Source organism: Chiloscyllium plagiosum, chromosome 12 (assembly GCF_004010195.1).
Source record: "Chiloscyllium plagiosum isolate BGI_BamShark_2017 chromosome 12, ASM401019v2, whole genome shotgun sequence".
Classification (NCBI taxonomy): domain Eukaryota; kingdom Metazoa; phylum Chordata; class Chondrichthyes; order Orectolobiformes; family Hemiscylliidae; genus Chiloscyllium; species Chiloscyllium plagiosum.
Window position 1 is genome coordinate 59,079,683 of NC_057721.1, and position 15,599 is coordinate 59,095,281.

General features: G+C 42.0%; 1 protein-coding gene across 5 annotated transcripts in view; it reads right to left on the reverse strand.

The window, feature by feature from the left end:
* zgc:152951 (uncharacterized protein LOC569013 homolog) overlaps window positions 1-15,599 on the reverse strand; it is a 74,896-nt gene that overhangs the window by 21,607 nt on the left and 37,690 nt on the right. For all 5 annotated transcript variants that reach the window (XM_043701190.1, XM_043701193.1, XM_043701189.1 and 2 more), the window contains 2 exons: window positions 12,328-12,480; window positions 9,119-9,286 (listed from right to left, as the gene is read on the reverse strand). In XM_043701190.1, the coding sequence (XP_043557125.1) occupies window positions 9,119-9,286; window positions 12,328-12,480 (321 nt within the window). The remainder of the gene's footprint in view (window positions 1-9,118; window positions 9,287-12,327; window positions 12,481-15,599) is intronic.

Here is a 15,599-nt window from a genome sequence, read left to right on the forward strand (position 1 = left end):
ATCAAGTGTATAAGTCCCATTAAGATTTGCTTTCCCAAAATGCAGCACCTCGCATTTATCTGAATTAAACTCCATCTGCCACTTCTCAGCCCATTGGCCCATCTGGTCAAGATCCTGTTGTCTGAGATAACCCTCTTCGCTGTCCAATACACCTCCAATTTTGGTGTCATCTGCAAATTTATTAACCGTACCTCTTATGCTCGCATCCAAATCATTTATGTAAATGACAAGAAGTAGAGGACCAGCACCGATCCTTGTGGCACTCCACTGGTCACAGGCCTCCAGTCTGAAAAACAACCCTCCACCACCACCTTCTACCTTTGAGCCAGTTAACCCACTCTCATAGTATTTTTACATATAGATGAGAAAGGACACCATTTCGATTGGGACAACACATCTATCCTCGGACAAGCCAAACAGAGACATATACAAGAATTCCGAGAAGCATGGCATTCCAAGTGTGGCCTTACAGTAAGTCTGCAGTAGTGAGTAGACTGGGTTCTTTCTTGATTATATGTATTATTCAGAATGGGTCTTGAGTAAACTTAAAAATATAAGCCATAAGTATTATGTTAGCCTGGAGCAATTATTTGTGGAGAAATAAGTAAGTGGTTTTTCTGGGTCTATAGACTGAAAGAAGCAAAATCGGTCTTTAGTAGAGTGATATGTTCTTCTTGTCGGATGTGGGAGCTTATTGAGAATTTATGTGCTATTGAGGATTATATCTGCAATATATGCTGTTGGTTGTGAATACTATCAGATTGGTTGGAGAGACAGTTAATGGCAGTGAGGAATTACAAGAGCAAGGGGATGTGATGGATGGCTGTTATAGGAAGGGGGAAAGTCTCAGATATAGTCACATAGATGGGTTAACTCCAGGAAAAGTCAGAGAGGTAGACAGCTAGTGCAGGAGTCTTCTGTGGTTACCCCCATTTCAAACAAGTATGCTGTTTTGGAAAATGTAGGGGGTGATGGATTCTCAGGGAAATGTAGCACAAACAGCCAAGTTTCTGGTATTGAGACCAGCTCTAATACAATGAGGGGTACATTGGGTTCCAAGAAATCAATTGTGTTAAGGGACTCTCTAGTCCAAGGCACAGACAGACGTTTCTGTGGCTAGCAGCGAAAACTCAGAATCGTCTGTTGCTTCCCTGGTGCCAGGAACAAGGAGGTATCAGAGATGGGTGCAGAATGTTCTCAAGGGGGAGAGGGGCCAGCAGGAGGTCCTTGTACACATTGGAACCAACAACATAGGAAAGGAAAAGGATGAGATTCTGAAGGGAGAATACAGAGAGTTAGGCAGGAATTTAAAAAGGAGGACCTCGAAAGTAGTAATATCTGGATTACTCCCGGTGCTACGGGCTAGTGAGGGCAGGAATAGGATGATAGAGCAGTTGAATGCGTGGCTGAGGAGCTGGTGTATGGGAGAAGGATTCACATTTTTGGATCATTGAAATCTCTTCTGGGGTAGAAGTGACCTGTACAAGAAGGACAGTTTGCACCTGAATTGAAAAGGGACTAATATAGTGACAGGGAGATTTGCTCGAGCTGCTTGGGAGGATTTAAATTAGTAAGGTGGGGGGGAAGGGCGGGACCCAGGGAGATAGTGAGGAAAGAGATCAATCTGAGACTGGTACAGTTGAGAAAAGAAGCGAGTCAGTCAGGGCAGACAGGGACAAAGCAGAGAACAAGGCACAACTGATAAATTAAACTGCATTTATATCAAGACAAGAGGCCTAACAGGGAAGGCAGATGAACTCAGGTCATGGTTCCAAACATGGGACTGGGATATCATAGCAATTACAGAAATGTGGCTCAGGGATAGACAGGACTGGCAGCTTAAGGTTCCAGGATACAAATGCTACACGAAGGACAGAAAGGGAGGCAAGAGAGGAGGGGGAGTGGTGTTTTTGATAAGGGATAGCATTACAGCTGTACTGAGGGAGGATATTCCCAGAAATACATCCAGTGAAGTTTTTTGGGTTGAACTGAGAAATAAGAAAGGGATGATCACCTTTTTGGGATTTTATTATAGACCCCTAATAGTCAGAGGGAAATTGAGAAACAAATTCGTAAGAGATCTCAGCTATTTGTAAGAATAATAGGGTGGTTATGGTAGGCGATTTTAATTTTCCAAACATAGACTGGGACTGTCATAGTGTTAAGTGTTTAGATGGAGAGGAATTTGTTAAGTGTGTACAAGAAATTTTTCTGATTCAGTATGTGGATGTACCTACTAGAGAAGATGCAAAACTAGACCTACTCTTGGGAAATAAGGCAGGGCAGGTGACTGAGGTGTCAGTGGGGGAGCACTTTGGGGCCAGCGACCATAATTCTATTCGTTTTAAAATAGTGATGGAAAAGGATAGACCAGATCTAAAAGTTGAAGTTTTAAATTGGAGAAAGGCCAATTTTGACGGTATTAAGGCAAGAACTTTCAAAAGCAGATTGGGCGCAGATGTTCGCAGGTAAAGGTACGGATGGAAAATGGGAAGAGGCGAGAATCCAGAGAAAGTTAGGGTGGAATCCTGTTAGGGTGGAAGGAAAGGCTGGAAGGTATAGGGAATGCTAGATGACTAAAGAAATTGAGCATTTGGTTAAGAAAAAGAAGAAAGCAAATGTCAGGTATAGACAAGGTAGATCAAATGAATCCTTAGAAGAGTATAAAGGCAGTAGGAGTATACTTAAGAGGGAAATCAGGAGGGCAAGAAGGGGACATGCGATAACTTTGGCAAATAAAATTAAGGGGAATCCAAAAGGTTTTTACAAATACATGAAGGACAAAAGGGTAACTAGGGAGAGAATAGGGCCGTTCAAAGATCAGCAAGGCGGCCTTTGTGTGGAGCCGCAGGAGATGGGGGAGATACCAAACGAGTATTATGCATCAGTATTTACTGTGGAAAAGGACATGGAAGATATAGAATGTGAGGAAATAGATGGTGACAGCTTGCAAAATGTCCATATTCCAGAGGAGGAATTGCTGGATACCTTGAAACACATAAAAATGGGTAAATCCCCAGGACCTGTACTCCATCTAAACACTTAACACCCCTGGGTGTACCCCAGAACTCTTTGGGAAAATGGGGAACTGGCTGCTGGGCCCCTTGCTGAGATATTTGTATCATCGATAGTCACAGGTGAGGTGCCAGAAGACCGGAGGTTGGCTTGTCCTTACCACCCTGTTTAAGAAGGGTGGTAAGGACAAGCCAGTGAACTATAGATCAGTGAGCCTGATGTCAGTGATGGGCAAGTTGTTGGAGAGAATCCTGAAGGACAGGATGTACATGTATTTGGAAAGGCAAGGACTGATTAGGGATAGTCAACATGGCTTTGTACGTGAGAAATCATGTCTCACAAACTTGATTGAGTTTTTTGAAGAGGTAACAAAGAGGATTGATGAGGGCAGAGCGGTGTACATGATCTATATGGACTTCAGTAAGGCGTTCGACAAGGTTCCCCATGGGAGACTGGTTAGCAAGGTTAGATATTATGGAATACAGGAAGAATTAGCCATTTGAATCCAGAACTGGTTCAAAAGGTAGAAGACAGAGGGTGGTGGTGGAGGGTTGATTTTCAGACTGGAGGCCTGTGACCAGTGGAGTGCCACAAGGATCGGTGTTGGGTCCTCTACTTTTCATCATTTACATAAATGATTTGGACATGAGCATAAGAGATACAGTTAGTAAATTTGCAGATGATGCCAAAATTGGAGGTGCAATGGACAGCGAAGAAGGTTACGTCAGATTATCTTGATCTGATGGGCCAATGGGCTGAGAAGTGGCAGATGGAGATTAATTTAGATAAATGCGAGGTGCTGCATTTTGGGAAAGCAAATCTTAATGGGACTTATACACTTAATAGTAAGGTCCTCGCGAGGGTTGCTGAACAAATAGACCTTGGAGTGCAGGTTCATAGCTCCTTGAAAGTGGAGTCACAGGTAGATAGGATAGTGAAGAAGGCGTTTGGAGTGCTTTCCTTTATTGGTCAGAGCATTGTGTACAGGAGTTGGGAGGTCATGTGGCAGCTATATAAGACATTGTTTAGGCCACTTGGAATATTGGAATATAGGCCACTAGGACATTGGAATATTGCATGCAATTCTGGTCTCCTTCCTATTGAAAGGATGTTGTGAAACATGAAGGAGTTCAAAAAAGATTTACAAGGATGTTGCCAGGGTTGGAGGATTTGAGCTATAGGGAGAGGTTGAATAGGCTAGGGCTGTTTTCCCTGGAGCACCGGAGGCTGAGGGGTGATCTTATAGAGGCACATGGTGTGGGGATGTCCAGAACTGGAGGATATAGGTTTAGGGTGAGAGGGGAAAGATATAAAAGAGATCTAAGGGCAACCTTTTCACGCACAGCATGGTACGTGTATGGAATGAGCTGCCAGAGGAGGGTGGAGGCTGGTACAATTGCAACATTTAAAAGGCAAGTGGATGAGTATATGAATAGGAAGGGTTTGGAGGGATATGTCCAGGTGCTGACAGGTGGGACTACATTGGGTTGGAATATCTGGTCGGCATGGATGAGTTGGATCGAAGGGTCTGTTTCTGTGCTGTACGTCTCTACGACTCTATCAACAACACATTGACTTGGATCCCATTTACCACCCCCTGAGAAAAAAAAACAGAAAATGACATCACTGCAGGAAATGATATCATGGCATGACATCACTAACCCAAAGAACCCTAAACACATAAATAAAAAGTGGGCCACCAGAGCTTCATCCGGAGGCTCACTGATGATGTTACCTCGTAAGGTGACTAAAAGTCTGAAACCGAACTTGCAGCTCAGCGAGGAAACCTACATCCAGAATTCAAACCTCTGATGCTTGGATCCTAATTTGCATTTGGTCCTTTCCACCCAGTACCAACTTGCAGTGTTAACAGATTGGGAGCGAATGTTAGAATTCTCTTCCTTGTTTACAATTCTACATGGCCTCACTTCTCCCTATTCTTGTAACATCTGGCTTTCTGAATCATATGATTTGCTTCATTCTAGTGTACTTTTAGTTGTAAAGGCTCTAAACACTGAAGATGTAAGTGCGCACGTGTGTATATATAAACACACACACACACACACCTTAAAACATTTTTCTTTGACAACTTTCATGAAGCTTCTTGGGCATTTATCTATGTTAAATGCACTCTATAAATGCAAGTTGATGTTGATGGGAGTTTAGCTAGAAATGTTCAACATCACTTGATCACTCTTCATGTCTTTGGGGGTGGCTTTATCGGGAAATTGCCATGTTCTGCAACTTCTTGGTAATCTATACTAGTAAGGGGAACTTATGGTTTATCACAAGGGCTGAAAATATCAGAAGCTTGAGAAGCACATTTCAAATGTAGGAAGTTACTCAAAATAGAAATTAGTGAACAGTGACATGAAAAAACACAGGGTGGGTAGAACAGAGGAAAATCCAAAGTCAGTTTATTTTAGAGGCAAAAAAGATAACCAGGGAAAGATTAGGGCCCATTAGAGACCAAAATAGCAATGTGTGTGGAGCCATCAGACACTTGGGGATTCTCAATTAGTACTTTGCATCTATATTCACTACGAATAAGAATGGTGTAGCTACAGAAATCGACAAATGGGACTATGATAATATTGAATAAATTATCTCCAAGGAAAGATGGTATTAATGGTTAAAATTGGATAGATCGTCAGGCCCAGTGAGATGTGTCCCAGATTGCTCTCAGGTGGGAGGCAAGGGAGGAGATTGCAGAGCCTCTAACCTTAGCAGCTATCAACACAAAAGAGGTGCCAGAGGACTGAAAGACAGCTAGTATGGTGAAGAAGGTGGGAGGGATTAACCAGAGAAGTATAGGTCAGTGAGTCTAACACCAGTGGTAGAGGAAATTTTGGAAAAATTCTGAGACGGAATTAACCTTCTTGCGGAGGGACAAAGATTAATCATGGATAGTCTGTCTGGCTTTGTCTGGGGAGATCATGTCTAACAATTTGATTCAATATTTTGAGGTGACTGTGTGTGTAGATAGTCACAGAGTTGTACAGTATGGAAACAGACTCTATGGTCCAATTTGTCCATGCCAATGAGATATCCTGAACTGTTCACATTTGCCAGCATTTGGGCCATATCCCTCTCAACCCTTCTTATTCATGTACCCATCCAGATGCCTTTCAAATATTGTAATTGTACCAGTCTCCACCACATCTCTGGCAGTCATTCCATATACACACACCAGCCTGTGCATGTAAAGGTTGCACCTCTCACATTAAAACTATGCCCTCCAGTTTGGATTCCCCCACCTTGGGGAAAAAACCTTGACTAGCTACCCTATCCATGCCCCTCATGATTTTATAAACCTCTATAAAGTCACCCCTTAACCTCGGACACTACAGGGAAAATAATCCCATTCTATTTAGCCTCTCCCTAAAGTTTAAATCCTCCAATACTGGCAATGTCCTTGTAAATCTTTTCTGCACCCTTTTAAGTTTAATGAGGGTAGGGTAGTAAGCTGTTAATGTCATCCAAATGGACTTCAGTAATGCTTTTGACAAGGTGTTATATGATAGGACAAGGCAGCAAGAATCCATGGGGTTCAGGATTCTTTGGGAAACTGGATTCAAAGTTGACTTAATATTAGGAGGAAGTGGTTGAAGGCTGTTTTTGGTGACTGGATATTTGAGTTAGCGGCAACGATTTGGACAAAGGAATTGAATGCGATATCTGCAAATTTGCAGATGACACTAAGCTGGATGGCAGAGTATGCTGTGAGGAGATTGCTAAGAGGCTGCAGGGTGACTAGGACTGGCTGGCTCAGTGGGCAAAGATCTGTCAAATGCAATATAATGTGGATAAATGAGAGGTTATCCACTTTGGTCACAAAAACAAGAAGGCAGATTACTAACTGAATGGTGGCAGTTTTGGAAAATATGAGGTGCAACGAGACCTGGGTTGGCATGCAGGTGCAGTAGGCAGTGAGGAAAACTAATGGCATACTGGCCTTCATAGTGAGAGGATTTGAGTGTAGGAGTAGGGATGTCTTGCTGCAGTTTTATGGGGCCTCGGTGAGGCCACACCTTGAGTATTGAGTGCAGTTTTGGTCTCCTAGTCTGAGGAAGGACATTCTTGCTATTGAGGGAGTCCAGCAAAGGTTCAGCAAACTGATTCCTGGATGGTAGGATTGACATGTGAACAAGGATTGGACGTACTGGGCTTGCCTTTGCTGGAATTTAGAAGAATGAGGGGGGAATCTCATAGAAACAGATAAAATCCTGAAGGGACTGGACAGGCTAGATGTGGGAAGAATGTTCTCAATGTTGGGGAAGTCCAGAACTAGGGGTGTCAATCTAAGAATAAGGGGTATGCCATTCAGGACTGAGATGAGGAAGAATTTCTTCAAATTACAGTTGTGAATCTGTGGAATTCTCTCCCACAGGAAGCTGTTAGGGTCAGTTCATTATATTCAGGAGGGAGCTGGATGTGGACTTTGTGGCTAAAGGGATCAAGGGGTATGGAGAGAAAGTGGGAATGGGTTACTGAAACTGCATGATCAGCATGATCATATTGACCAGTGGTGCAGGCCCAATGGCCTACTCCTGCACCTGTTTTCTATGTTTCTATGTACAGTGCACTGCAGAGTTCATTGCACCTCTGTATTGTTCATACTGATCTAGCTACAAATTTAGCTGGTTTGTTCTTAAGTTTGCAAATGGCACAATAAATAGTAGTGCAGCAAACAGCAAGGAGGAAAGCTTTAGAATACAAAATGATGAACAGAACAGTGGGCTAGTCAGATGAACAGAACAGTGGGTGATGCAGTTTAATCCTAAAAGTGAGAGTTGATATATTCTGGGAGGTTATGTGAGTGGGCAAAAACTCGGCAGATGAAATATAATGTGAAAATATGAAGACATGCACTTTGGAAGGAAGAATAGAGGAGCTGACTATTATCTAAATGGAGAAACACTGCAGAAAGCTGCAGCAGACAGGGGTTTAGGGACCTCGTGTGTAAACACAAAAAAAGCTTTCATCCAAGTTCAGCAGGTAGTCAGGATAGAAATTAGAGTGTTGGCCTTAATTTAAAGGGAGTGGAATATAAAAACAGGGAAGTCTTGTGAAAATTACACAAAGCACCAGTCAGACCACATCTGGAATACACTGTTCAGTTTTGGGCCTATTATCTAAGGAAAAGTATATGAGCACTGGAAGCAGTCTAAGGAAGGTTCACCAGGTTGATCTTAGTGGTGGAGGTATTTTCTGATGAAAAAAGGTTCAGAAGTTAAGCCTGTACTCATTTGGAGCTTTGAAGAATAAGCAAACTTATTGAAATACATAAGGTTCTTAAGGAAGAGATACAGGTTAGATCTGAGAGTTCTTTTCCCCAGTGTATGAGAGACTAGAACTACAAGCCATAATCTCAGAGGAAGGTGTCACCCATTTAAGACCCAGATGAGCAGGAATTTCTTTTCTCAGAAGATAGTAAACCTGTAAGATTCTTTACTGTAGACGGTTGTCGAGGCTGGGTTGTTAAGCATATTCAACGCTGAGATAGTCAGATTTTTAATCAGTAAGGGAATCAAGGGTTATGGGGGAGAAAGTCACGAAAGTGAGGATGAGGATTATTAGATCAGCCATGATCTTACTGAATGATGGAGCAGACTTGATGAGCCAATTGGCCTACAATTGCTCCAATATCTCGTGATCTGATTAAAGTGACATCTTTAATAAGTGACATCTTTAATCTTCCCAGCAGATGGTACTCTCTCATGTTTATCTGTGCTAAACTTCACTTGCCAATTATTTGTCCATTCTGCAAATTTAATGTCCTCTATTATTTGCTTCTCAGTCTCGAATATCCCTTCGTCCAATCTAACATCATTCTTAAAGTTAGAATATTGGTTAGGGATGGTAAAGTAATGTTTAAGCAAAAATATTGAATGTATGTATGCAGTGGTTGACAATAAGGCTTCGTAGATGGAAATCACAAATAGTATTGCTTTGATATTAAAAACATTTGAGTGTGGAGAGAGATAGCCAAATTTACTAACAGTAACCAATATATTTTAAATGTTATCCATCACAATTGTGAAACTCTTGCTAATCAACCTTGCAGTAGACATCAGTAAAAAAAGCACAAGGCATTACCTACCAGAAACTGCATCATACTCTGCTGTAGCTCCAGTGTTTAGTGATGCAGTAAAATCGTGCTCCATTAATCTGTATAGAGTGTCGCTGTCTTCAAATTCTTTTGCAGTCAAAGGGCTTAAAAACTTTTTGACCATCAAATCTTTCGCTATGTCAATTGCTGCAGCATTTTCTATGTTAAATAAAGATCCATCAGCAAAAGATACAAAGTATTCATTGTTAAATGCTCAATAATCCAAACACATAATAGATTCAAATGTTAAATTAGTATTTTTGCTTTTACACATCAGTTTTCCCTACCATTCCTGTGTAAGGCACCAGTGCAGTAAGGTTCTAAATTTTTCCTTTACAGATATTGATGGCTGGTTTACTGCCCAGTCCTTCACCCTTCCCTTCATGCAATGGGAAGAAAAGAAATTCCCTTTACTAGTTTGTTCTTGAAATAAATCTTTGAACTAAAACTTCCATGAAAGGGATTTCAGCAATACAGAGATTAGGAGTTGAGGTAGAATATGAACAATGATCTTATTGAATTTTGAAGCAGGTTCAAGTGACCATTTGGCCTACCCAACTTTTCATGTTCCTTTAGCCTTTTTATCTTTCCTCTAGGATCATCTTCTTTCCCTTTTTCCTACCTGGAAATCTGTAACTGAAGAGTTCCTTGAGAACCTAGCAAATATGTCACTTGCATAACAAAAGACTACTATAATTAATAGCTCAGCATTGACACCATTATCCCAAGTTCTTAAAAAATTCATTCATGAGATGAGGGCATTGCTTGATAGGTCAGCATTTATTGCCCATCCCTAATTGCCCAGAGGGTAGTTAAGAGTCAATCATATGGTTGTGGATCTGGAATCACATGTCGGCCAGACCAGGTAATGGTGGTGGTTTTCTTCGCTAAAGGACATTAGTGAATCAGGTGGGTTTTGTGGTCATGGATTTGGATGGATGGTCATCATGACTCTCTTAATTCCAGATTTTTATTAGAGTCATAGAGATGTAGGATTAAGCCTGTCTCCAAAATATTTATTACCTTGGTCTCTGGATAAACAGTCCAGTGGTAATACCACTAGGCCACTGCCTCCCCTAAATTGTTCACAGATTGATATAGGAAACAGGAAACAAATTGGAGTTAAGGCAACAATCATACTGACCATGATTCTACTGAATGGCAGAGCAGGCTTGAGGAGCCAATTGGCCTACTCCTGCTGCTAATTCTTCTGCTCTACATTATGTAGATCATTCTACATTTGGAAATTGGAGTGATAGGAAATGGAACACCATTCCATAATGTTCACATTCAGTCAGAATGAAGCATTCCATACAGCAGAGTCAAATGCAGAATAAAAAGGTTCCTCCACTCTATCCCACCTCTATTTGTTCAGCTACGTAAAAATGAATTTTATGGCTTCCTTTTTGTAATCGAATTGGTGAAAGACACATTCTGTTTCAGACTAATTTGCTTTAAAATGGAACCCCAGATATTAAGAAATTATGTACTAAATCTACCAGTTTTCCATTCCAGTCATTCAGAACTGGACACTCCATTCATAAAATGTTCCAAATCAAAACACCAGGTATCAGTTCATGCTTAAAATAGCCAAGTGTTTGTGTAAAAGTTTGAATGAGGCACTTCTTAATAAAAAAGTGTCAAAATTAGGTAGTTGAACAAGAAAGGAGGTGCATAACACTGCGGACTGAATTCAAATTCTGACTACTTTTGCTTTACAATGCACATTGAAAAATATTTTTTGTTTTTGATATCTCTTTACTGCTATTAACTTTTTAGAAGCACAAACGAAGATGATCATCTTGATTCGCAATGGATCTGTGAAAACATTAATAGAGCTATGTTCGGGGATTCTTGTAAATAACACACCAAGTACTACAAAATGAAATGTTGTGTTAACGAAACAAGTACCAAAAGAGCCAGACTTTGTCTCTTTTGACCCTTCCATCACAAGCCCTCAATCTGTCACCCTGCCATCTCAGTATTCACATGCAAAGAAAATGATCCACACTGTATCCATTACCAATATTGGCTCAAATACCCTTACATAGTTTTTCACTTTACAGGTGGTGGAGATTCCTGCTTTTCCCAGCAGAAGGACTGTCGAAAATCCCAACTTGTTCTGGGGAAGGAAGCTGTCAGCTATTTAATGATCTGAGGAGTGTTAATTGGCCTGAGATGGGTAATCTGCCCCATCTGCGGAGAAAGTCCCATGCCTGAGAGCTGTGGAACAATGTAATGGGAGGTAGCTCTCTGCTGTCCCGTCCCCACCCTTTTCCTGCCCCATGGTTAGTGCTGGTATTGGGTGCAGTCCTCAAACAGGAACAGAATGACAGGTAAGTTGGAGGGAATCGGCAGGAGATGTCCTTGTGGGGCCCATGATAAGAGGTCTGAAAGAGTGGCAGGGAAGTCGCTGGGTGCACAGATTATGAGTGAGTTGGAGGAAACTCTGATCAGAAGGAGACTTTTCCTCTGCTCCCTCCACCCCAAATTCCCACCTGGAGGCCCAATCAAGTTATATCAGTCACAGACACCTACCACGTGGAAAAAAGTAGCGAGATGAAGTGAAGTTCCCAACATTTTGCCACTGGATGGCCGCAATTGGCAGAAGGGTGTAAGAGACTTCACCTGCTGTCCATCATACAGGAGAATGTTCACATTCTGAACATTACTAGCCATCTTCGCTGTTGAAAGTGGCCCCCCGTTCCCTCCCTAACTCCATGTAAATATCAGATTCATATCTCAGTTTCTGCCTTATGCCAGCTGAAACTGGTGCTGTAAACAATGCAAGGTTACATTAGGCGGTTGGAAAATTACAGGCAGATTTTTTTCTAAAAAGTGCTGTGTCATGCTGCTGTGTGGCACAAATCCAACATACTGTTGAATTGAACAAAGTACAGATTTGGAAAGAACACTTTGTTATTCACTTTAATTTTAGAAAAAACTTACTGTTTCGAACAAAAATTTATTCCCTTAAAAATTGTGCTCATAAAGCATGGACAAAGAACTTTTCATTTTGATGAATTAATTGCGGCACCTGAGCTTCTTTAAACATACAACTTGATGAAACTTCTCAGAATTTTAAAATGTTATCATTGCACACAAGCAAACCTCTGTATGCAACTGAGAGACGGGAAGCGTTTGTTTGAATGATTTTTCAAATCATGGTGTGTACAAGAAGCTTCACCGAGCTGACTCACCAAGATTTTTGACTTCCATCAGCCAGTTGACTAATTTCTTCCCAGTGAAGGTATTTTGATGCATTTTCAGACAAGACCAGTGATTGCCAATAATACCACTTTCCTTGAATTCCAAGATCAGGTCCGCATATTCATCTCTTTTGCTTTTCAGTTCTGTAAACCAAGTAAAATATTCATGCATTTTCAGGTATAGGTGCATTAAAATCGCTTTAAAAGCATTACCTGATGAAGCAGCAGCGCTCCTAAAGCTTGGGATTTAAAATATATCTGTTGGACTACAAGCTGGTATCGTGTGACTTCTGACTTTGCCCACCCTACACCTCCACATTTTATATTAGTTTTCTCATCAGCAAATACAATCTGGAATAATCAGACATTTGGGGACAGATTTGGGCTGGCACGGTGGCTCAGTGGTTAGCACTGCTGCCTCAAAGCACCGCTGCCTCAAAGTACCAGGGATCCAGGTTCAATTCCAGCCTCAGGCGACTATCTGTGTGGAGTTTGCACATTCTCCCTATGTCTGCATGGGTTTCCTTTGGGTTCTCTGGGTTCCTCCCACAGTCGCAAAGATATGCAGGTTAGGAGGATTGGCCATACTAAATTGCGTATAGTGTCCAGGGATATGCAGATTAGGTGAATTACCCACGGAAAATGCAGAATTACAGGGATAAGGCATGGGATGCTCTTCAGAGGATTGGTGTGGACGCGATGGGCCAAATGGCCTCTTTGCATACAGTGGGGATTCTACAAATTTGATTTGTGGTCCAACAATGCGGTATAGCTGAATTGTCAAGTGCAAATTAAGCTCAATAATGAATGCTTGTCCCTGTCAATCACACTTCTGTTTCAGGTCATTTATAAGCCCATTTAACTTTCAAAACCTAACACCAAAACCAAAGTTGTCTTCTAGCCCTAGCCACCTCCTCTTCACCATGTATATAACCGTCTCTAATCAAGACAGGTCTTCTTCCTTGAAAAGAGGCATGAACAGTCCCCATCCTGCACAACTCTTTGATTGAGCTTGTTCTTTCTTTGAACAACATCCACAAAATCTAACCACATAATTATTCCATCAAATCAGGTAAATTTCTGTCACTCCAGTTATGATGAAATCCATTTCCAGCATTCTGCAAGAATATATTCGTCCACGTACATTCAATTCCAAGGGAGCTCCATTTGACTGTTTCAAAATATTAATAACATGCAGTTCTGGCCAGCATAGGGAAGGGTACAGGCTTACTGCAAGGTTTTCAATAGCTCAGTCAGGACAGTTTGGAAATGACTAAAGAAGGGTTAAAAAATTACAGGAAATTACAGAAAGACAGACAGAGGTAGGACCAATGTTGGAATGTTGCAATTCACTGAGAAAACAGTTGAACTACTCAAGATGCTGTGTAGTGGAATTGGGAGGCAGCCAAGAGCAGTTGAATAACTTCCTACTGGACCTCAGGAAGCTGTAATAAGAACCAGCAGGCACATAAGTATTGGAGTTAGGACTCAGGAGTTGAGAAAGGTGGAAGGTCACTTGCTCTGTGTTGGGAAAAGGGGTGAAGGACTTAGAAGACGCCTGTGAGCACTAATATTTCAGACAGTGTGGTGGAAAAGCTCACAAAATGTATATGTTTGGTGTAGCTGAAAAACTGTGGAAAACAGGGAAAAAGAATTCCTCCAGGTCAAAGGTGTGGCTATACACACATGCATGGGTCCTAACCACACATGCCTCTTTTTGGAACATTCACTGTTCCAGTCCTACTTGGGCACTCCACCCACAAATCCTTCCCCAGAACATCAACAATGTCATTCTGCTCTCGTCCTGAATTGGAAAGTTCATCAATCTTACTTCTATTTTCCATCCTTGCCTCACCTTACTTGACTTCAGTGTTGCCATTTCTGGGGATAAACTGTATATTCAATATCCATTTCCCATCTAATCGCAGAAGGTAACACTAGCCCTTTCAACTCCTCCTTCCTCACTCTGTCTCTGAACCATCTGAAACACCCTCTTGCTCCAGTACAGCAATATACTCCTTAACCAAGATTACTTCCCCCTTCCTTTCTTTTCTATCTTTCCTGAATAAATTATACGCAGAAATATTTATACCCAGCCTTGCCGTTCGTTGAGCTAGGTCTCTGTTATTGCTACATCATATTTTGACATGGCAATCTGCACCTATAACTTCCAGTTCTATTTACTGTACATTGGGCATTACATAGATGCACAATAATTCTGATTTGGATTTGATATTTTTCTCCCTTTCTCCAACTTCACCTATTAATTTATTATTCTCCATGCTAGCGCCAGCTGTATTAAGTATTCTTTAAGTCCTGATACTCTCTGGTAAGCTCTAGTAAATCTGAGATAGAGACGTTTCTGTTAAGCAAAGGAATTAAGGGATATGGACCAAAGACAGTCATATGGAGTTAGGCGACTGATCAGCCAAGACCTTACTGAACGTTGAGACAGACTCAAGGTGGTAAATGGCTTACTCCTGTTCCTACATTCCTCTACTATTCTCTCTTGATTCCCAGATCCCTGCCAAGTTACAGTCGCACTGCTGCCTCACAGCGCCAGGGACCCAGGTTCAATTCCAGCCTCGGGCGACTGTGTGGAGTTTGCACATTCTCCCAGTGTCTGCGTGGGTTTCCTCTGGGTGCTCCGGTTTCCTCCCACAATCCAAAGATGTTCAAAGTTTGTGAGAAGATTTGTAGCTCAGGTGCTTGTTGCTGTGGTTCTGTTCGCCGAGCTGGAAGTTTTTGTTGCAAACGTTTCGTCCCCTGTCTAGGTGATATCCTCAGTGTTTGGGAGCCTCCTGTGAAGCGCTTCTGTGGTGTTTCCTCCGGCATTTATAGTGGCCTGTCCCTGTCGCTTCCGGTTGTCAGTTTCAGCTGTCCGCTGTAGTGGCCGGTATATTGGGTCCAGGTCGATGTGTTTGCTGTTGGAGTTTGTGGATGAGTGCCATGCTTCTAGGAATTCCCTGGCTGTTCTTTGTTTCGCTTGCCCTATAATGGTAGTGTTATCCCAGTCAAATTCATGTTGCTCGTCGTCTGCATGTGTGGCTACTAGGGATAGTTGGTCGTGTCGTTTCAGCGGACACTACAGCGGACAGCTGAAACTGACAACCAGAAGCGGCAGGGACAGGCCACTATAAATGCCGGAGGAAACACCACAGAAGCGCTTCACAGGAGACTCCCAAGCACTGAGGATGTCACCTAGACAGGGACGAAACGTTTGCAACAAAAACTTCCAGCTCAGCGAACAGAACCACAGCAAC